The following is a 23688-nucleotide window of genomic DNA, read 5'->3' on the forward strand; positions in this document are numbered from 1 at the left end:
ATGAAAACACACCATTCGTGTGTAGCAGCTGAGTTGCCCTTGCTGGCTGTATAGAGATCATGGGGAGAGAGAAAGGTCACAGAATGGAAAATGTGGGTGACAACAAGCCTTTGCAAAATAAGCCGTGTGAGGAGGAGTGTTCTGGTTGTGAGGGACATGCTTGGAAGCCAACAAAACAGAATGCCACAGTTGGAGCAGTGCCTTCTCCTTCTCCTCCTTCTCCTCCTTCTCCTTCTCCTTCTCCTTCTCCTTCTCCTTCTCCTTCTCCTTCTCCTTCTCCTTCTCCTTCTCCTCCTTCTCCTTCTCCTTCTCCTTCTCCTTCTCCTTCTCCTCCTTCTCCTTCTCCTTCTCCTTCTCCTTCTCCTTCTCCTTCTCCTTCTCCTTCTCCTTCTCCTTCTCCTTCTCCTTCTCCTTCTCCTTCTCCTTCTCCTTTCCTTCCTTCTGATGAAATCCTTTCTTCCATTCTTTTAGTATAGTTCTAATATATCATTTTCTTTTAATATAATATATATCATAACATAATAAACCAGCCTTCTGAAACGTGGAGCCAAGATTCTCTTCTCCTCCCTGGTCCTGGGAGCCCTGCAAACCACCCCATAGTTCCATCAGGGGACTGGCTGGTGAGTGATGCACCTCATCCTCCAGGCTGTTAAGGGCACTGAAAGAGCCAGCAGCCCCACAGCAGCCCCTCAGGATTGCTGTTAGCAAGGGGCAGCCCACTGGACGTTGTGCTGCTGCCCATCAGCAGGAGAAAAGCAAAATACAGGCTAAAATCTGAGGATACTTGGCCCACAGCTGGGTTTTGTGTTGACCTGAGAGTTTTGGAGGGCTAACAGTGGAGCCTTTCCAGTTTTGCTTATTTGCCTTCTATGTAGAATCAGCAATAGTCTGATTCCCTCCCGCAGAATTACTGTTATTAACCAGCATTTGGAAAGCCAGCAGCAAAATGCCAGGGAATGTGCCCAGCATAGACGAGGAAGTAACAGTAATCACATGGAAGCTCCACACTCTGCAGCTCTCCTTCTGAGCCAGCACACCCTGCTGCTGATTTTCAAGAGCAGCTAATTCACCATCCAGCTCTCAATTAGCTTCCAATTGTGACTTTAAAATGTCTGTAGCCAGTTATGGGCCAGCTATCCAGCCACAGCTCTGCAGATATGACTCACCCAGGGACCTGCCTGGGAACTGGTGTTCTGGCTGTGAAACACTGAGTTTCCATATGCAGAAAAGCAGCAATCAGTGGGATTGTCAGCGCTTGCTGGTTTTTTCCTTCCCGCTGTGCTGCTGAGCACGTGGACCATGGTGAGCATGGAGATGTCCCTTGGAGTGGGAGCACATCCTCAGGGGCTCTGGGGAGCGGCAGCTGAGCCAGACCCTGTCCCCTCTGGAGCTGAGAGCTGCACGGGGGCACTGGAGCTGGGCAGGTTTAGGTGAGATGCACAATATCAACAAACTGATTTGCCTGCTGGTTTTGGGGCCTGGTTGCTGCAGCCCAGGGGCACGGGGCAGAAACGAGCAGGATGGCGTTGTAAATACGTGCACAAGTGCTGCACAGAATTAGAGATTTGTGATCCTTGCACAGCTGAAGTGGTACTTTTCTTACCACCAGCCAAGAAAGGGAAGCAGTCCCCCCAAAAAAGCATCCCAAGGTGGTTGTGTGGGTGCACCCCAATAGAGCTGCACCCAGAGCACTTTGTGCCAGTGCAGGCAGGCATGGAGGAGACCTGAGGTGTCAGGCAGTGTTTTATTACACAATGCATTTATACAGAGATGTACAGGGGTGCCTTTCCAGCACAAAGGCAGCCACGTTTGGCCTCAGCTGCGGCCATCACCAGCAACTTCATCTCCTGCCAAACTGGGGCAGGGGGGGTGGCACCTTGATGTCTTGGCCTCTTTCCAGCTTCTTCTCGCAGTCAACCAGGTAATTGACCCCATCGATGACAATCTGGACCAGCTCCACCTGCAATAGCAAGAGGAGAATTGTAGTAGCAGAGAGTTTAACTCATCTGTTAATAGCAGAGGGGGAAGTTGGCCTGTGCTGTCACCACAGCAGACAAAGCTGAAAGTGAGGAGGGTCACAGACTTCACACCTCCTCTGGCTCAGGGAGTACACACTGTGCAAAGCCACAGTAATTCCCTTCTGCTTGCCCTGAACAGCAGAAACTTTCAGTTAGGTCCACGAAGCTATTTCCACCAAACTGTGCTCCCAGAGGAACAAACCAGCCAGGCAGAAGTCCCCATACAAGGTGATCAGGCAGGAGCTGAGGGGCCTGTTTCAACCATGAGCCCTGAGAGGGTGCGGGGTGTTGCGGAGCAGAGCGGCCTGGCCCAGTGTTCCCCACTCTGCACGAGGGGCTGAGGGCACAGAGCCGCTGTGCTGTGAGTGCTGAGCCCTGCCAGGCAGTGCCTGATGAAGCACTGAAGCCCTTGCTGTGTCTCCCCAGCTCCCAAGCCCCAAACACCCCGTGCTTGCGGGACGTGTGAGCACAGAGGCGTGGAAGTAGACTGGGGGGGATACTGGTGCAAGGAGAGCACACAGGAGGCTTGTCCTGGTTCACAGCAGCCCTGAATGCTGCAGGGGGCTCAAGGTGGGTGTCCCTGATGTGCCTGGGACTGGCAGGAGGGCAGGGACATTGGCAGTGCCTGAGGGGGCTCACGAAGCCCGGCTGTGTCCTTGCCCTGGGGAGAGCAGCCTGCCCATCCTGCAGCTCAGGAATCATCCTGCACCCAGCACTCCTCACTTCATGCCTTGGGATCTAAGTTTTATATTTTTTTATACCCTGTACTGCTTTAGTGTGTAACTCTAAACTCCCTACCCTGTTTTCCCTACTGTTTTCCCATTTTATTCAGACAAAACAATTCCTCTCTAGGCCTGAAACTCAAGGACACCTTATTGTCTCAGATGCAAACAGCAGTGAATTAAGAGGGGCACACCTGGAAAGAATGACTTCATTACCTGAAGCTGTAATTGGAGGATTAACCCCTGAAATGCAAGTGGACCAAACTTTTACCTTTATGAAAAACTCATGACCATCAACCACCTTGGGTGTAGTCCATCGGAGGCTTTTGACAGCCCGGACTGTACCCATTGAAGGCCTCTAATAAATACCTGCTTTTATTCCCTTAATCTTGTCTAGCCCCTGTTCTAGGCAGCCACTCCAAGCATCAGAGTGACACTGCCAGGGGTGGGATGCACTCCAGGCCCAGAGCAGCACCAAAATTCAAAATTCTGCATGGCAAGGCGTGGTGGTATCTTCATAACCTGTTCCAACAAGGGCCCTGTCCCCAGCAGACAGGTGACACTTAAGGACCACAGACCCTGTGGCACTGTGAGGCAGCAAGATAAAGCTGGTATTTCTTAATCTCCATGAAGTGGTTCATTAGCAACTTTTAATAACTGGCTTGTTGAAACCAAGTGTGAAGACTAAATCCCATTGTCTCTTTATTGTGGCAGTTGCTGATTTTCAAGGGATTTGTTTTTACTATAAAGCATTTCAGTGGCTTAGCGGTTTATTTTATTGTCTTTTACAGACTAGCTGTGTTGGGAATTCAGAGGTCTGAATTTGCAGCCTCCATAAGAAAACCGATTTCATATTAAGTTTGCATTGACCAGTAACTGAAACAGAGCAGGAATACAAACAGTTTTATCTTGCACCTTTGGGAGCATAATTCAGTTCTGCAAACACATTTACCACATAATGGCATTTATTTAATTATGTACTGAAAAAATTTATCCTATAATAAAACTTTTCTTATCCCCTTGGGTATGTCTTGTCTTATTTAGATTTCAGAGTCTCCAAGGTAGGGCTTGTGTTTTATCTGTTGCCTTAATCCTTTGGATCCTTGCTGTAGGAGGCATCACTGACTTCAGTGGAACTCTTCATGTAAGCAAAAATGTGTAGGCTTAGGCTGTCTGTCAGCAGGACTCAATTCATCATGCTGTGTAATCCTGTTTTTTATCATTAATGGATTTCAATCTCTGGTTCAAACACATGTTTTATGTTGCAATGCAAGGTGTAAGCAGAAGTGTGTATTCTGCCACCATCTGTTAAACTCAGGTGGGGCAGTTGTTCTTTATCTCTCCCACAGCCAATCCTCCCTCCAGGAGCTCTCTGCTGTCCATGGCCCATTCATTATTAATCACCTTCTGTCCATGGCCCATTCATTATTAATCACCTTCTGTCATCGGTCCATTCATTATTCATCGTCTCCTGTCCATGGCCAGGGAGTGTCCCTGCAGGGCTGAGCCAATCCCACCATCCCACGGGGAGATGCCCCGCCCAGGGGAGGAGCCAAGCATTCCTGCCTGGATCCAATCTGAGCTTTGGGACACCCCAGCAGCCTCTGCCCCCTGCACTGCCAGAGGAGCAGCTTTCTGCTGCCCTGCATGGCCAGAGGGAGCCCAGGCCCATCTGCAGCAGCCCTGGAGCTGCAGAGGAAACTCCCCCCTTGTGCAGGGTCCCTGCTGCAGCAGAGCCACAGCTGGGGCTGCAGGAGGGCTGAGCCCCCCTGGGATGGGGCTGGGGCACCCCCTGGCACTCAGGGGCAGGGACTGTGAGCACTCTGGCTGTGGGCTGTTCTGTGCTATTGCATTTGTATTGTTAATTTTCCTGGTACAGAACTGTTATTCCTGCTCCCATATCTTTGCCTGAGAGACCCTTAATTTCAAAATTACAATAAATCAGAGGGAGGGGTTTTGCATTTTCCGTTTCAGGGGAGGCTCCTGCCTTTCTTAGCAGACACCTGCCAGCTCACACTAAGACAACACAGCTCTCAGAGGACATGTGAGAACAGCCCCAGCTCCTCAGTCCCTGTGGGTGGAAGCATTGTGCTGCTGTGTAACCCTGGAGGAAGTGTGTGACTCAGCAGTGAAAGGAACACAACAGCCTTCACCAAGTCTTGCTTTAGGGCCTGAGTCCCTGGGTGGGTTAGGACTCCGTGCCTGCTTGCTTCCAGCACCTGCATACCCTCATGGGGATCCTCAGCACATGGTCATATTTGTGCAGTTTGCTCGGGGTCGGTTTTTGCACTGCCAGGACAGGAGCATTTACCAAGCACTTCATGCACGTTATCAGTTCTCCTTTCAGTGAGCATTTCCACTGGACCAGATTCACGAGGAGTAAAAACTGCCATGGTGTCACAGACATCTTTTATGGAAAATCCTTTCCTTAGGATTTTTCCTCCTGAGAAGCTGAGAGGCCTCAGGAGCAAAATGTAAACATTGATTATCTGCTGCTGTGGAATGCAACAGGTGCATCTGGGATTGGTCTCATGTGGTTGTTTCTAATTAATGGCCAATCACAGTCAGCTGGCTCAGACTCTGTCCGAGCCACAAGCCTTTGTTATCATTCCTTCTTTTTTTATTCTTAGCTAGCCTTCTGATGAAAGCCTTCTATTCTTTTAGTATGGTTTTAATGTAATACCTATCATAAAAAAATAAATCAAGCCATCTGAAACATGGGGTCAGATCCTCGTCTCTTCCCTCACCCTCAGACCCCTGTGAACACTGTCACAGCCACGGATCCAGTGGGCTCAGCAGAGGGACACGGGTCATTGTCAGCACAGATCTCAGCTCAAAAGCAGGGAGGAAACTCCAAACAGAAGGAATCCCCACGAGGAGCAGCTTACCTCCGAGCGCCCGAGGCGGTCCAGGTTGGAGATGTCGTAGATGTCAGCCACAGCTGCCGTGTCCACGCCGCCGGTGCCGCGCTTCTGCAGCCGCAGGTTCTCCAGGATTTTGGAGAACCTGGGGTCCTGCCAGGAGAAACAGCCTTGGGTTTCCACTGTGCCTCCCACTGTGTGCATGAGCAGAGTCACCGCGGTGCTGCGACCCTCACAGCGCTGCCACAAGGACAGCCAGAGGGGGAGAGTTCTCTCACTCCTTGTGGTACAGCCCCTCTTTGTGCCTTCCCGCTGGGCAGATTGATTTCCACAACAAATACAGCAATTTGCAGCGTTACAGCACGCTCCTTCAGCCATGCCCTATCCCCAGACCTTGTTACACACAGGAGAGCTGGCCCGTGTCACGTTTAAACCATGTCACATTTGTGTCCCCTTGCCCCGTTCCAGTGCCGCGTACCTTGCTGAGCCTGGGCAGCTTGACGTGGACCCCTGCCCGCAGCCCCGTGCCCAGGTTGGAGGGACAGGTCAGCACGTAGCCCAGGCGCTCGTTCCACATGAACTCCCAGCCCCGCTCCTTGATCAGCCTTTCCACCTGGGTGGGCACAGGAACAAAACAAAAAGGGTTTACAAGGTTTACAAGGGCCTGATTGCCAGGTGCCAGTGCAGTGGCAGGAGTTTGCGGCTGGGTGCAGTCTGGTCCAGGTGTGGTACAAATGTTGGCGCTCCTCAGGTAACCAGAAGGATTTATTCACTGCCTCCTCATGACCACTGATGTGGGAAATGGATTGATAGAGTTCTAAGGGCCTGGCAGAAGGCTCACACAGCGTGCAAACCTTGAGAAAAGAAATGCTGGCTTAGAAATGCCCTGGAATGGACAGACATTGCCGAGAGAGAAATGGAGCCAGAAACAAGTTACAAAGGATGGCCTTGTAAATAAGACTGGATACTGTGGGGAAACAGAACTGTGAAAGATGCACTGTAGTGGGACCCACAAGGGGTAATTTTAGATAATTGGCTTTAAGGCATCTACAGCACAGTGTGGCTAAAGCTGACAGGCTAAGAAACTCTTACAGAGTACTGCAATTAACAAATAGTTAACTTCTGATTGTGATGGAGTGATTTATAACATCTGCACTGTCTCACTCTTCTCAAATGGAATCAACATTTTGAAAACACCTCTCAGTTGCCCCATCTCTGGGTCAGAAAAAAGTATAATCCAAGAAATTACCTTGCAGGCTCTTGGCCACTTCATCAGAGAACTCCCTGTTGTGGTGTTTTGGTAAAGCCTCGGCCTATGGAGCCAGGTGGGATTTCACTTAAGAGTTGTGGCTTTTGCCATTTGTTTATAAATCAGTCATTTTGAACCAGGTTTGCAATACAGGTCCCCAAAGGACTCAAACACTATGAAGCAAACAGAGGGACCTGAACATGGGTTTTGTGTTGTTTTCTAGCTGATGTCATGACTCCTTGAAAAGAACATTTGGCCTCTTAAGTGCCATGCTTCCATTATAAGGAGACAACACAGCCTGTAGGTAAGACTTCTAATTAGTAGGTCTGTGACCAGAATTGACAGGAGAGTGAAATAATTACCAGCAGGAACACCACAAGGGTCTACTGCCATTTGGATAACCTGTTGGATACTCTGTTCACCCCTCTGTGCTTGTGCAAACCCAATACCATCTCAGGTCGGTTCTCATCTCCCCCTGAGGAGAACTGGATGCATAAATCAGCTCATGCTCGCAGGACTCCTATGAATACAGCTGAACACTTCAGGTCTGCAGGAGGATACAGAATAAATTACTCTCCTAGGATAATGTCTGTGTTTTGTGAGGGTCACACAATGGGTGGTGGGAAACTAGACGTGATTTTCTGCCCCACACACCTGCCGAGGGCACAGCTCCCTAGAGCTGCCCCACCACTTTCCATGCCCACATCCACAGGCTGGCACGAGGGGCAAACCTGGGGACAGCACCTGGGGGCTGTCACCACCTGTGCAGTGCTGGTCTCACTGGAATCCCACCCTGTAAACTCTCAGTAACCACCTTGGTGCCAGCAGAGCATAGCTCAGATGGCTTTGTTTTTCTGTGCCCCAAAACCCACTGCAAACCCTAACTCTGACCCAAACCATGCCAGGGTTCCTTGATATTGCCTGTGGGACACAGTAATACCTATTTCTCTGGTAAATCAACTGTTTTTTGGTGCCAGAGCAGGTGAGAGGGCTGTACTGAGCCCAGACCCAACCTGAGTCATACCTAGATCATCTGGGCAAAACTGTTTTAACCCATACCCTGTCCCAGGAAGCCTTTCTTATCACTGTGATTAGCAAGACTGAAATAATACCCAGGAGCCCTGACTATGAGTTCTCAGTATTTTAATCACAAACCCCCATATCTCCCCAAAATAGTGGGTGCTAAACCCTCAGTGCTGTGCACAACCTCAGCAGCTCCCACTCTGCTCCAGGCCTTAGAAACAAGAACCAGGAGGATGGGCCAAATAAAGTCTTCAATCAAGCAAATCAAACAACCCAAACATAGTGCTTCATTTATGATTTCCCACAGAAGAAAAAAGAAAAGAAAAGGGAAAAAGAAAAAGAAAAAGAAAAAGAAAAAGAAAAAGAAAAAGAAAAAGAAAAAGAAAAAGAAAAAGAAAAAGAAAAAAGGTATATTGTGGCAGCAGCTCTCTGGCCACAAAGAGCAGTGCACAACTTTCCCAGGCATTGTCCTTGGGAAGGCTGTGAGAAGATCAGAGAAAATAATGAGAAACAATTCTTATCTTCACTTGCTGCACCTGTTGGTGTGCACATGTGGAATGTGTTATGGAGATTTGTTTACCAAAGGGTGGTTTCCTAATTAGACAATGGTGATGGTGTTTGGATTCAAGGATCAATTGGGTCCCGTGTTGTATCATGACTGTCTATAAGGGCAAGGAGTTTCTTAATAATTGTGGTATAATAAAAGACTGATCAGCCTTCTGAGCATCATGGAGTCAATGCTAATTTTTACCCAGCTGGGGGCCTGACACTGCGGCATATTTATTTATTTTCCCCTACAATTCAGCTATTAATCTGCCCGTGTTTCCTGCTTTAGCTGTGTTGGTGTGGGGTGTTGCGTGGACTGATGTGACTTCATTTCTTCATTTCATTGCCCCTGGAGATGTCAGCTGAGTGGGAACCACAGTGGGCAGGGCTGACAGCAGTGAACAAGCAGGAATGATGAGCTCACTGAGACACTACCTCTTTTAATCCACGGCAGAACCTTTCAAAGACACGCTTCATGTTGCCACCCTTCTCCATGGAGATCACCCTGGTGTGGTCCTCTTCATTAATCCAAATGAGAAATGTCTTCTCATTGTTGTGCCTAGTCAAGAGGGGAGGAAAAAAAATATTAATATCTTTAAAAAGGCAAGCCCTGAGAAATAACTGTCAGCATCCTTAACTTTATCACAGTCTTCCCAAGCAGCAGAGATGTTAAAGTGCCACAATGGAGCTGCTGTGAGGGATGGGGGCTGGTTCCACCACGGGATCCCCCATGCATCCCCGTGGCATTGCGGGGGCTCCGGGGCACAGTGTGGGGAGGGCTTTGTGCTGCTGTGGCCCTCCCTCAGGAGCACAGCTGGGGATGCAGCCAGGGGAGAAGCCAAGCTCTGCCCCCTCCCAGAAAACCCAAACACATGCATGCTGTTGGGAGCCAAGCAATGTGCACTTAGTTAATTTTTAATTTAATTTAATTTTGTTCTCCCCTGCCTCAAGCCCGAGTGTCCCTGGGAGCACTGTGTGTCTGCATCCCTCAAGGGATGTGTCTGGGATCCTTCATGTGCCTTCATTCTGTCCTTTCTGCTCAGCCAGAAAGGACAGAACCACTGAGCACCCACTCCTGCCTCAAACAGGCAGTCAGGGCTGGCTGTCAGGTGCTGGGTCACTTCTCCTGGCCTTTCCTCTGCTTGGCCGCTCTCCTACTCCTGCCTTCCTGTTGGGCTCTCTAGCTAGTCACGGTGGCCCCAAGAAATGTTAAAAGTCTCTTTTCCCAGCCTGGCACTTGAGGAAGGACTCAGAGATCTTCATTTCTCAGTCTCAAGGTTGTTTGTTGTTCCTTACCTATAAAATTCTTTCTTCTGCCCTGCCCAGGTCCACTCAGCAAGAAAATCTAAGGCACTTTGCCTGCCCCAGGGCAGTGTTATCTTTTTGTACTAAAAACTGCGTGTGCAATATTTACAGTTACTGCCCAATACCCATCACCTGTGTTAGACACTGAGCTTCTACTCTAAACCAATCCCAAAGTGCCAACATCACCCAGAAGATGGAGGCCAAGAAGAAGAAGGAGGAGAAAGGCTGGACACGCCCAGATCCCTCCATCTTTCCCCCTGAACCCCCATTCTAAAAATGCCAAAATCTATTTTTCACCCTGTGATAAATTCACTATCATTCTACTTCATTTGTTGTGGCTTGCAGATCTTTATCTGAGGTTGGTAACTTGCTCCACGGGTCATAATCAAACCCACAGGGGCATTTTGGGCTCTGTGAGTGCCAGGGCTCTGAGCCCCCTGGCAGGGTCTGGGCTGCTCGGGACAGACAGAGGGATGTCCTGGCTCCTGACACCTTCCTACAGCACGTAGAGGGTGATGGATGGGATCAGACTCATTTGTGCCAGCAGTGAAATACCACCAGGCTTGAGGCACATGAAAGTGAAAGCTCAGGATCACTGAGAGCCTGACTTTCAGCTGGTCTTTTGCCACATCTCCTTTTGCTTCTTGCATTTGGATCTGGCCAGGGCAGTGCTGAGCAGGGTACACATCCTGTGTCCTGACACTGGGGTCAGGCCAGGTCCAGCCACCTCCTCTTCAGTCATGCTCAAATGCTGAGGGAGGATTTTATAAATAGCCTGAGCTTGGCCTAACTCCCCTCCCCTTTCAGTTCAGTGATTGTCCCCACTGCTGTCAGGACCATGCACTTAAACCGTGCCATTGCTGACAGTGCTGTTGGTGGAAATGGTCTGCAGCCCATGACAAGGAAGGATCATCAAAAGCAAAATTATTTCCACAATGTACATGCTTTTTGACAGCAATTTTTTTTGCAAGAGAAAGGCAGATTTTCAAGATACAGCTTACTGAAGTACTTTCCAATCACACTAATTTTTTTCCTTCCATTCTCCCTGGTATGTCACATGTAAAAGAAGCCAAAACCCAGGTCTGTTTTATTCAGGAAATCCCTGGATAGCAATTATGCTGCTGGTACTTCTGTTTGTAGAGACAATGAATGGATGCCTCAAGCTTTATCCTTTTCCTCAAACTTCCATTGGGACCAAAGAACCTGCAGCTTGTTGAATCTCATAGGAAGCTTGTTGAAATTAAAAAATCCTCACAGTTTTCCAGCAGGTCGCTGGGTTTGGGGGTGATCAGGTGTCACACTAGGTGATTCCTCAGAATGCTTTTTGCCTGTTTTTCCAGGGTTAAAGCATCTGGAAATGCCTGCAGTGCAGCAGGATGGATGCACTGCACAGCTGCCCCATCCTCTGCTGTTGGTTTGGGCTCTCAGAGCTGCTACCCCTTCATCTCCACAGCAGATATTGTATTTGGGCCCAAAATCAAGTGTGTTGGGGCAGTAGAAACAGACCTAGAACACAGCAGGAGATCCAGCTTCCCCGTCTCCTTTTCATCCAGCTCATTTGGAAGGAAAGGGGCGCTTTCAGCCCCGGGAGTTCAAGCATTTCTCTTTTTGAAGCAAGCTGGGCATGCTGTGAGCGCGGGGCCCGGGTTCGTGCAGGGTTAGGACCAGAAAGGAGGTTTGTAAGACAATCCTGGGGCAGGAGACGGGAGCCTGCGGGTCACAGCACCTACCAGATGCCCCTGGCGTCCGGCCAGTCACGGGCCATGCCAGCACATGTCAGCAGCGGGGACACGGGCTTGTCGAAGAGAAAGTGATCCTGGGCACGGGAGACAGAGAAAACAGAGCACAGCTCCAGTTTATCCAGGAGGCACCGTAACCCTGTCCAGTGCATGCTTGTGAGGGCAGTGGAAGCGCAAGCGAATCGCACAGTGCAGCCTGGGAACCTGGTTCCTCTGCTGGAAATTAAAATCTCTTTACCCGGGAGATTTTCTCAACTCTCACAGATGCTGGCTGATATGTTTTGCCAAAAACATTTTTCAAATGCAGGGAGGGGTGGGTGCTGGGGTCTAAATCCACATGGACACAGCAAAGGATGCTCTGGAGGACCTGGCTCCAGAGATCTCCTCTGCATTCAGACACATTTCAGCATAGGAGAAGTCAACGAGCTCTTAGAGAAATTGGGAAAAAGGAAACAACAAAAACCAGACAATAACAAGAGCTAGTTCTGAAAAGATACTTCTCCAGCATGGAGAATTAGATATTTATTCTGAGCATGAACTCAAGGTAGGAATTGAATCAATGCTAATCTCAAGCCTTTGGAATCATAGGCTCGTTATATTCCTTAACAGAGATGCTGTTTGTGACATAATAAATGTAGCACATGCTGTGCCACCAGCTTGCCCCATGCCTACTAGTTTAGAATTTTTTAAACAATTTGCTTCGGGTTCCACCCCCCCCCCCCCCAAGAAAATACGTATTTTATATTGATTTTCATGTGCGTGCCAAAAAAAATTGTATTTCTTAATTCCTTCAACACTGCCATATCAAATGTCGAGGGCTTTTTGCTGACAGTGTTGTTGATTTTATTCCTTTTTTTTTTAAACCTAGAGCTTAACTAGAAATAGTGAGGCAATCTATCCAGAAGGCATATGGCGTGGTAGACACATTGATGTGCTTTAGTTAATTTTTCCCTTAATGAAGAATGAAATCATTATTTTCCTCATTTCACTTAGGTTTTCGTCTTTGAATTGTTTGCAATGGACACGATGCGTGCAGAACCCCAACCGTGCAGGAAGAAAAGGTGTTGAGTTCTCTCTGTTCGTCAGAGGGACACCAAATTCCCTTCCTCAGCTTGCTCCACTTGACACTTTCCTTGAAACAAAAACCCCCCTTTTTTTGCAAGAAAAGAGATGTTACTTTTCCTCATGAGCATATGGCCCAAATCTGCAAATCGCCAAATGTGCCGAGTGCAGTTCACGTAGCCCTGATTTATCTCACTGAAATAAACCCTGCTCTTGCAGGGCTGAGATGGAGCCTTTGCAGGCTGGCAGGAAACCTGATCCCACAGAGGGGCCAGGTCTGAGCTGCTGGAGGGGTGAGCACTGCTGTGAGGTGAGAAATGAATCTCAGGCCACAACATCAGTGTCTGATCCCTGCAAATTTGTGTTATCAATCATGAAACAAAAGAAAACGAGATAAAATGCTGTTTCAGTGAAGCCTATTCCACTTCCCACAGGATTTAGCCTTAAACCATGAAGGAATTACATTTTCCACATTCCCGTTTCAACCTCTACATCCTGAAGAGCTGTCTCCTGCTGAAAATAAAACCTGCAACAGGTCATCAACATCTTGTTAATAATCATATCACCACAGACATTCAATACTGACCTTACATAAATTCTTAACTCCTGGTTAATCCAGACACCTGGTTCCAGGGTTATAAATAGTTATGTTACTTCATCAGCTCCCCTTTGGTTGATGTTATGGAATAATGTGCCATGAGTATAGCTAAGAGGGTACAGCCATTCCTTTGGACACTTAAAATGCACATTCAATCTTTGTTTGACACGTCACATGCTGTGACAAAATCCATGGTGAAATCCATGTCTTTCCATCTGTGTGACAATGAAAACTCTTGTTGTGGGCCTGGTCCTTCAGGCCTTCATTTCAGGGCTGGGAAAAGGTCACCTGGGTGCAATAGGCTACAGCTACTTTTGGAAAATTAGAATTTGTGTAGTGTTCACTTATGAAATTACAGCCAAGTTTTGGCAAATTAGAATTAGCATCATTTTGATGTAGAGAAATCACAAGCAAAGCCCCCCACCGCCACAGAATGGAGTAGAGATCCCATGTAAAACCTATCTCAGTGCAACACTTTTAGTTAGAATCATTAATACAGAAAGTCTCACCGTTTGCTCAAGGAGACGACCAAGGAAGGGTCCTGAATTTACCTCTTTAGTTGTCCACAGAGGTGGCAGCAGCCATGTGGATTTGATTTGACACAGGCCTCACTCTCTGGCATATAAATCCACGCCTCAGACCCGCACAGTGGTGTACTTAACAGAAGTACAGACCCTGGGCGGCTTGCTAAATTACAAGCCTTGACAGCCCGTTAGGCACAGGTTAATGATGCTGCTATCCCGCCGGGCAGTGTGCGCCCGCGGGCAAAGCAGAGATTGAACTAAACCGGAGCCTACGCAGGCGCTGCTGGCGTGTTGGGGAAGATGAGACAGGAAAGCCTTACAAATATGATTGCCTGGCAAAAGATTTTGGGAATATGGAAACTATAAGCGAGATGGAAATGAAAGCAAGCTTTGAGGTGCCTCAGTTACTGAACAACTGGAAAACAATGGTGTGGCTGGCTGAAGGTGATCCCCTATTGATGGAACAACACCCTCTGCTTGCAGACAGCTCCAAGGCTCAGAGCAGACCCTACAGCTTGGCAGAAGGGGCCAAAGAGGAGTTTGTAGGGTTTAACATGTAACACAGGATGGTAATGTAATGATTCTTATAGGCTGTATGGAAATGCTATAGGATTTGTGTGTTGTACTAGATTGGTTAGTGAGAATCAGAATATTCAACACAGAAGAAGATTTATGGTATTGTAATGGGAACCTCTCATTCTTACTCTTACTCTTACTCTTACCTCTTGTCTCTTAACCTCTTGTCTCTTAGCTCTTGCCTTTTACGCTCTTACCCCTTTTACTCTCTTACCCTTTTACTCTCTTACCCTTTTACTCTCTTACCCTCTCATCCTCTCTACCCCTCTCTTCTCTGGGGCCTGCCCTGAGCTGTGTCTGGCAGCTCCCAGCAGGGCCCTGCACCCAGGCCCTGTGCAATAACCCCCAAATTCCTGACCTGGCTTCAGAGATCTCCCATCCCCGTTCATCCTGACCGTGCTACCCCATCAATCCTACGCCGGCGGACTTACATCGATGAGCTGCTGCTGCTCGCGCTCGGTCATGCTGGTGAGGCTGTAGTACTTGCCGGCCAGGTCGCCGCGCAGGCCGGAGAGTGCGGTAACCACGACGTTCTCCACCTCGCGGCGCTCGGCGCGGCTGCACGCGGGCGGCAGGCTCAGCCCGCGGATGCTGCGCCCCGTGCGCACCCGCGACGACAGCACGTAGCGCTCGTCGAACTGCCCGTGCGTGATCTGCGGGGGGGAAACAACCACAACGATGGTATTGGCTTTTGGATTTATGCGTGCGATAAGTCCGTGGCGGAAAATGACCCGATGGTATTGGCTTTCGCGTTCATGTGCGCGATAAACCCGCGTGGTTTGCGCTAATCCTTGTGGCTATATCGGTTACGTGGTAAATAGGTATCACAGAATCGCAGAATCACGGAATTTTTAGGTTGGAAGAGGCATTTAAGATCATCGAGTCCAACCCATGTTCTAACACTTCAACTAGATCAAGTGCCACATCCAGTCTTCCCTTAAACACATCGAGGGATGGCGACTCCACCACCTCCCTAGGTAGATGATTCCAGTGTTTTACCACTCTTTCTGTGAAAAACTTAGTGCTGACAAAATTGAAACAGTAATTAATATTTGGAAATAATTAAACAGTTAAAAGGTGTAATGCCAAGAAAGAAAGGGAGAGGAGGGCGTTCCCCACACATACATCCCCACCCCCCACCCCACCCCTTTTCCTGCAGATGTTCAAGGCAGGAAAAAGCAAGGGATAACAGTTACTAAAAATTAACGAAAAGAAAGGAAAATCTGGTTGGGTCCCAGGAAAATGTTAATTATATGAAATTTATTGCTTTGATGCTTAAATATAATAATATCTTATATTATGTTAGTTTTGGCTTACATTATAATAGCTTGATGCACATGTGTAAGCCAAGGGTGAATTAAAGGACATCGAGGAAGAGGAGAGGCCTTCATCAGTGATGACCCCCAAAGAGTGGTGCGACCACCAAAACCAGTGGTGGAGAACGTGTGGTAAAGGTGGTGATGAGGGCAGAGGTGGAAGTGTGATGAATCGAAAATGGGAGGAGATGGCATCGATGGCACAAAAGGGGGAATTTTTGCTTGACATGCTTGTATTTGAGGTGGCAGGGCTCCAAGGACCCTGCACTCCGTACCCCACGGTTATTTTTTTGGTTTATGCTCTATTATTGGAACCAAATTACCCCTTATTTTAACCAAATTATGTTGTCAATATTTCAAGTGTATCCGATTTTAGATATTCTAAGCTATTCAATTAAAATTGCTGCTACTTTTAATATTTTTTGGTTTTTTTGATGATGGGATGATTGGGCAAACATAACATGTGTGTGATAAATCTGCAGTGGAAAACGACCCAATAGTAGTTTATGTGTGTGATAAACTAGTGTGATTCTTGCTAACCATTGTAACTATATCGGTTATATATTTTAGAAAATATTTGTTTTAAAGTCTGGCATTCGCATTTTCTGAAAAAATCCCTTCTGTCACCCTGATTTTTCTAAGCCTTCTGATGTTAACATTCTTGTAATGAACTTTCTTGCGCACTTTATGTAAATAACTTATTGTTTTGCATTCTTTTATACAGAAGGAGAAATTTGATGGACTGTTGGTTTGTCCAGTGTCATTGGAGGAGTAGTACTGTCATCCTCCAATCCACTGTCACTTTTGGGGAAATCTATAAATGTTGGAGTCAGAATTAAACTCTTCCCTTTTTTGCCTTGAGAACAGCAGTGTGTGTGTGTTGTGTTATTTCGTGTCCTACAGTGACACCCTCCGCACAGGATTTTTCTCCTGGGAAGCTGAGAAGCCTCAGAGAAAAAGGAAAACAATTCTTATCTCATTTGCTTCTCCTGTGTTGTGCTCGTGTGGAATGTGTTTGGAGATTGTTTACCCACAGGTGGCTGTTCCATTGGATCCTGCTGTGAGTTGTTTTCACTCTTTGGCCAATCTGTGCCAAGCTGTGTCGGGACTCTGGAGAGAGTCACGAGTTTTCACTGTTATCTTTTTAGCATTCTGTCTGCATCCTTTCTGTATTCTTTAGTATAGTATAGTTTAGTATTCTTTAATATTATATAGTATCTTAAAATAATAAATTAGCCTTCTGAGAACATGGAGTCAGATTCATCATTCCTGGCAAATACAATAAAAAAGTAATAGAGGAACAGGAGATGTAATTAGTGCCATGAAACAGATGTTTTCAGATGTTCAGGGGAAAATAGGAGGCAGGATGTAGTTTGAGATAAGTAACATCCCAAATGGAATAGGCCTCGGGATAATTAGTCGGCCTTGAGATGGACAAAATTGGGATGATTCCAGGTATCTATGAAATAATAAGGCTTATTTTTGGAATATAATGCTGGCTTCTATGACACAAGACTTGGGGCACATGTGCAGCCGGAGGGGTTGTTCAAAGGACAGTGATGATGAGGAGAAGCCTTCATCAGAAGAGCCAAAAGACCCCTTAGCAACAACTAAGGGGAGCATGTGCTGTGCAGTATGGTGACACAGATTTCAAGAACCAAAAATAGGAGGAGGAGATTTACAGGAGAATATTGATGAATATATATTAGCATACAGTAGATAAGTTGTGTTTGGATCCTTTTGCCTTTTGTACATGAGGCAGAGTGAGAAAAGCTCTCCCCCACACCCTGATCAATCAGTTTTGCTTATGTTTTATCCAAACCACTGCCAAATTTCTTTTTGTATCTATCTGCTTGATTATATTTGATTATATTGTTTTATATAAAATTGCTGCTCAGTCAAAATTGCTGCTAAATTTTAATTTTGTGGTTTATGAAATTAGACATATAGGGTCCTCATTCATAACATGTATTGGCCTATGCATGTTGTTAGTGATTAAAACTCTTTAGAGATATTATCAATTATAACTTTTTCTATCTGCATGTTAGTGTGAAAAATATAATCTATCAGCTTAAGTGTGCACTGTGTGGCTTGTCGAAATAATAGTGTAATGAATACAATATCTGGGAAAAATGAAATTCACTTGTGTTAAAATTTTAGAAGTTTAATAGTAATGAAAGCAGTAATGAAAATAGTAACAAAAATTAGGACAATAAGAGACAATAAAAAAGAATTACAGATGTCTGGGTGCCTGGTACTCTGCCACAGAGCACACCTTGCTAACAAAGGATTACCCCATAAAAGCTGTAGCCTTTTGCATATTCATATATTTCATACATGATTCAAACATTCCTTTCAAAACAGGGTATTTCTGCTTAATTTCAGCTTCCCCCCATCTTGTAAATCAACCTTCTTGGTTCCTCAAAGTCTGAACTTTCCCAATAAGGAGGCAATAATTCTTTTCTTGGGATCTTGGTGTCTGGTTTTGTTATCTCTACCAGTTAGGATAATGCAAAGAAGTTCTTGGTTATCTTTTCCATTCCTTGAGCTAGTTACAAACATCACATGGTTTCTATTTTAATATTATGCTATAGTCTAAAAAGTACATTTACCACACAAAAAGAGAGTAATACAGCCCTACTTAAAAGAGATTAATACAGCATAACTTCCCAACATAACACATATAGTATTCATTTTAATATCTGTGAAGAGCCAACCATATAATATGCATCTCTAACAATATCTATGTATTGCTTATGGAAATAATAGTGTGAGGAATTTTCTGTGTTGTTGGAACCCTGGATGCTGAGAATTTTAAATTTTCTGTGCTGAAAGGCACAGACCCACAAAGGAACACTGCATTTGACCTGAGGCTGTGAAAAGGCTTCCAAAATTGATTAATAGCACAGGTGTGTATTTGGTTAGAAATGTGTGATCTCACAGGGTGAAAAAACTTATATTTGGGGTTTTAGTATATGGGAGCCAAGATGGAGAATTTTGGGTGTGGACTAGCTATCTTTTTTGCACCTTCTTCGTCCTTCCTCTTCATGAATCTGGGTGGTTTTCTCTAACAGGGTGAAAGATATCTGCATTGTGGGTTTTGAGTGATCACAGCTGGGTTAGAAGCATAAATAATATGGATGTCAACTGTTTATTGGCTAATTATCAATAATTTATTATTATTATTATTATTATTAGGTAATTGGGACTTAAGTAGCCTTGAACAGACGCCGTTTTGGGGCACTTTCTGGACTTTTTAGGGAGAGCTCACATCTTGTGAGTTTGTAATAGATAAGGATAGCAAACTTCAGAGCGAGACTGCAAAAACATTTCCTGAGCATTATTCACCCCTGACCTTGGTGCAAGAAAGAGCCTGGCATTCCAACGCTGTGTTATAGACCTTAGCAAAACATCAGATGTAAAAAAGGCTTTTGTGTAACTAAAAATAGTGTAAGACCATCCGCTGACCAACCTGTCCAAGTGATATTATATATATTATATTATGTATAAAACTGTGACACAAACCAGAGCACTGGAGGACAATTAGGGAATACCGTGTTAAATTTAAGGAGGACGTACCAAACCCTTATCAGAGGATGTGAAAGAGCAGGATGGAGACACAAGAAGAAATAAAATATATTGACCTGGCACGCAGCATGTCATGCAGACAAGCTGGAGTGTGAAGAGGTTGAACAAAGGAGTTCCCTGCTGAGAACAAGGGATGCAGCTGACAGGGCCACGACTGGCATCCCAATTTCCCTAAACTTAAAACTGGGTCTCCACGGCTGGATCAAGAAAAAATGAAAGTGCTGTTGCACACAGCACCATCACTGGAATAAGCATCTCAGAGCCTTTCCTGTCTCGTTGATTTATTTCAGTCCTACCTTGGATGCATCCAGGTCCGTGTGATGCCTCATTGTCCGTGGATCGTAGCCATTGTGCCTAGCTTTAATGACAGGATCAAAAATCTCAGCAAACACCTGAGGAGGCAAGAGAATATAGAGAGAGTCTGCAGCATCACAGGAACATGCTCAGAGCAGCTGCAGGCAGGCAGAAGTTCCTGTCTGCAGTCACCACAGACAGGGACCCAGCAGCCAGGCTGGGGTTTGGGGTGCATTGCCAACCACAACACACACCCAGAGCCCCCCAGCCTCTTGGCTCTTGGCTCTAAGCCATGCAGGAGTGCCCTGAGTCTTCCCTGCTGTGGGGGCAGTTGTGGTTTGAGCCCCTGGGCTCAGGCGTGCCCCAGCAGAGCCCCTGCAGGGGAGCGGCAGTGGCACATCTGCACAGGCACCCCAAACCCAGCGAGTCTGGAGGGGCAAATGTCCCAGGCCCTCCTCACAGGACATGGGTGATGCTGCAGAGGAACAGGCAGCAAGGAAGCAGACCACAGGGTCAGTAACAAGGAGATCTTTCTTTTGTTTTCCACTTCTCATTGCGGAGCTCAATGACCTGTCCGCCCTGATGCTGTTTGTCTTCAGTATTCCTCGTTTCCAAAGTGATGCCTGGCACTGCCCAGAAGACATTTCTGCTTGCTTCTGCCTCTGCTGCTTCACAATGTGATTTCCACATTAGGTTCATTTGGTGTGCCTCAGAGTTGGACAGTTTTCCGATAAATTGGGTTTAGTTTCAGGAAGGAGGAGAGCTGCTGGAGGCAGGGAGCAGCTGCTGCCAAGCAGGTACATTTTATTACCTTCAGCTACAGCAGAGGGGGCACCTGTGGTAATACCACATGTTCCTGCTTTTCCTAATGTGGAAAAGTAGGGAGAAATAGGGAAAACAAGCCTGCCCCCAGTGTACCCTCAGGGACACAACTTGTCTTAGGAACATGCTCCATCCTGGGAATCTGTGATGGGAACGACACCACGAGCACAGGCCCGGCCAGTCCCGCGGAATCCTCTCACCTCATAGGACTCCTCGTCCCCAGCCACCATGCCCACGGTCTTGATGAAGGGGTGGCCAGGGTTGTCCACCCCAGTCTGGATGCACTGGTCCAGGGTGTACCCGTTGGGGGTCATCTTGTCCCTGAGGCGGGAGTAGATGCCCGGGGTCAGGCACTCGGCCATGCAGTTGTTGTGCTTGCGCAGGTCGGGGTAGTCAGCGCTGCAGGGACAGAGCACAGGAGAGTGTGATGCCATGGTTTGCCTCACACACCCCGGGTTTCTCCATGAAGATTCCTTCCCCAGGTGTGTCAGCCTCTCCTTTCCCCTCCCAGCGCTGTCTGTCACTCCTGGCATTCCAGACGGGCGTTGAATTCCAAAGATGCCCTCCACCCCTGGAGGACGTTGGGCCATCCAGGTGTCCTTTGTCCCTTTGTCCCTCCCCTCCTGTCCCTGCTTGGTGGCTCCCTGCCCCTTCCCTGCCCCTCTGCCCAGGGTTAAAGGAGCAGCAACCACGGGCCCAGGGAGTTCTGTTGGAGGAGCTGCTGCATTCAGAGGCCTGTGGGCCAGAACAAAGCTCTGGATCCAAACCCTCCATCAGAACCGACTCCTTTCCTTCACCATCGCCTTAAAGCTTCTCCACCAAGGGAAACCTGAGCTCCTCAAGCCTGGACTTGTCTCCACGTGCTCAGCTGCAGCATCCAGCCAGCCAGGTGTCTGTGGGGTGAAACACCACACACCCAGCCAGCCAAAGGTGTCTGTGGGGTGAAACACCACACACCCAGCCAGCCAAAGGTGTCTGTGGGGTGAAACACCACACACCCAGCCAGCCAAAGGTGTCTGTGGGGTGAAACACCACACACCCACAGCCAAAGGTGTCTGTGGGGTGAAACACCACACACCCACCAGCCAAAGGTGTCTGTGGGGTGAAACACCACACACCCACCAGCCAAAGGTGTCTGTGGGGTGAAACACCACACACCCAGCCAGCCAAAGGTGTCTGTGGGGTGAAACACCACACACGCAGCAGCCAAAGGTGTCTGTGGGGTGAAACACCACACACCCACCAGCCAAAGGTGTCTGTGGGGTGAAACACCACACACCCACCAGCCAAAGGTGTCTGTGGGGTGAAACACCACACACCCACCAGCCAAAGGTGTCTGTGGGGTGAAACACCACACACCCACAGCCAAAGGTGTCTGTGGGGTGAAACACCACACACCCACCAGCCAAAGGTGTCTGTGGGGTGAAACACCACACACCCACCAGCCAAAGGTGTCTGTGGGGTGAAACACCACACACCCACAGCCAAAGGTGTCTGTGGGGTGAAACACCACAGCTGCTGCTGTTTGGTCAAGCAGCAAGGGCCAGACAAGCCAAGGCACATCCCATCCAGCCATATTGGTATTTTTCCAATACCAAGGCATTACTGTGTGCCCTGGACAGTCAAAGAGAAACTTCTGTCTGAAGTTTCTCTCATCTGCCTCATGATCTGTGAAAGGACAGAAACTGGGAGCACCACAGAGGCCCTGGTGGGAATCCTGGCTTTGCTGGAGATGGTTGCTCACCAAGATCCTGAGGCCTGAGCAGAGCTTCTGGCCTGCCAAGCTACTGTTTGCAGGTGTGTTTGCTGTATGCAACACTGAACCCAGTGAAAGGAGAAGGGGCACCTTGCCCTTCTTCCCCTGCACCTGCTTTTGGCAACAATAGCCTGGAATTTCCCTACCTTTCGGCCTGGTTGGACTTTTCTGGGGTAACTTTTCATGGTCCCCACATAAGACCATCGTGACAGACAGACTGAGATGGGAGAAGCCTCTCTCTCAAGGACTGAGACATGAAACCCCTAAATGGAGAAGCTCCCCCTCCTCCCAAAGAGTGGGACTGAAACCCCTCACCTGGTGAGGTGTGTGGGGGAGCCAACCTGACCAAAGCCAGACGTTTGCCTGCAGGTGTGGCCAGTGGACCAAGAAGACAATGGTTCTCACCTACTGCTGACTATAAAGAGCCTATAAAGGCTTGAGCAGTGTCTTTGAGATCTCCCCTGACATGACCGGACAAACTTCATTGACTGGACTTCGAAGGACTTTGTTGTTCTACATTTGGTAGCTGTATGCCTTCCTTTCTCTTCCTCCCTCTCTTTTCCCTACTTTTTCCCTTTTCCCCCCATTCCCCTTAATGCGTTTGCTGTAGTCATTCAATAAAGGTGCATTTGATTTTGATTATCACTGCAAACCCCTGCGCAGTGTCGGTTTTTGCACCCTGAGATCAATGAAGCAACCATCACAAATCCCATTCGTAAGGACAGATAGTGACATCACCCTGGGCACTTTGTGAAGCTGAAAGTGTGATTATCCTTGGTCTGCTTGCTGCATTGGGTTTCAGGAGGGAAGGAAGGTGCGGGTGCTGAGCGTACCCTGCATTGTTCTGTGCTTTGTGCTGTGGGGCCATCAGGGAAATGGGGCACAAAGAGAGGGCACCGAGCCCCAGTGGCACATCTCAGCCAGGCAGGAAAGAGCCCCAGCACTGATTTGTTCAGCCAGACAGAGATTTAAGTTCAGATGAAGAGGTGCTCTGTAGTTCACAGCCCCAGGTGCTCTCACAGCCTCGTGGAGATCAGAGTGTGACCTGCCCGCTGGGCAATGCCTCTTCTGAAATATCAGGGCTTGGTTTAATTTGGCGTTATTATTTCCAGAAAGCTGCAAGGTGAATGAAGCCAGGGAAAATAAAGATGTTAGGCTTCAGCAAGGGATTTTTCAACTCTGTCAGTCCCCAGCTACCTTGTACTGGCAGTGATTTGCTTTATGTACAACTGTGGTGCTTCTCTAAGAATATATTTCAGCTAGGATTGTATAAATTACTTAAATAACAAAAGAAGTCTGTCAGAGCATGATCCGCATTACCTTTGGCAAAGTCAATCTATGGAAAAAAAGGCCTGTAATTAATTTCTAACCATCAGCCAGTCGGTTTGTAAGAGAATTAGGAGTATTTCCAGTACAGCAGTAACACAAAGCATTACTACTGCTTGCATGGAGAAAATATTTTCACATTTTCCTGTAGCAGGGTTGATACAATCAGCAGATCTAATAGTTGGACCTGCAAAGCTGTTGGTTGGTGATGAGTTAAATGTAATGATATAGTACTAAACTTGAGGCATATATTGAGCTTGTTGTCATTCAGCAGTGTTGGTTTTGGTTAGTTTGGGGGCATTTTTTGAGAGCTGATATTATCTCAGTGATGCCTTAGGATTGTAGCTTTTATATTTTTCAAAT

At 47.4% G+C, this 23688-nt stretch overlaps 1 protein-coding gene and 1 long non-coding RNA gene across 2 annotated transcripts in view; both read right to left on the reverse strand.

The window, feature by feature from the left end:
• Window positions 1–1730: 1730 nt before the first annotated feature.
• The window catches only part of CKMT2 (creatine kinase, mitochondrial 2), a 35263-nt gene continuing 13305 nt past the window's right edge, over window positions 1731–23688 (reverse strand). Inside the window, exons 4-11 of the mRNA XM_063179674.1 lie at window positions 20444–20642; window positions 19424–19519; window positions 14655–14876; window positions 11455–11540; window positions 8855–8978; window positions 6080–6214; window positions 5629–5754; window positions 1731–1960 (exon numbers count right to left, since the gene is read on the reverse strand). Of these exons, the coding sequence (XP_063035744.1) occupies window positions 1841–1960; window positions 5629–5754; window positions 6080–6214; window positions 8855–8978; window positions 11455–11540; window positions 14655–14876; window positions 19424–19519; window positions 20444–20642 (1108 nt within the window). The 3' untranslated portion in view covers window positions 1731–1840. The remainder of the gene's footprint in view (window positions 1961–5628; window positions 5755–6079; window positions 6215–8854; window positions 8979–11454; window positions 11541–14654; window positions 14877–19423; window positions 19520–20443; window positions 20643–23688) is intronic.
• LOC134431629 (uncharacterized) lies at window positions 17678–19417 on the reverse strand. Its single transcript, XR_010031035.1, has 2 exons — window positions 18888–19417; window positions 17678–18033 (listed from the first exon to the last, which is right to left on the reverse strand). It is a non-coding gene; the product is annotated as an uncharacterized LOC134431629 (long non-coding RNA).

Source organism: Melospiza melodia, chromosome Z, assembly GCF_035770615.1.
Source record: "Melospiza melodia melodia isolate bMelMel2 chromosome Z, bMelMel2.pri, whole genome shotgun sequence".
NCBI classification, from domain to species: domain Eukaryota; kingdom Metazoa; phylum Chordata; class Aves; order Passeriformes; family Passerellidae; genus Melospiza; species Melospiza melodia.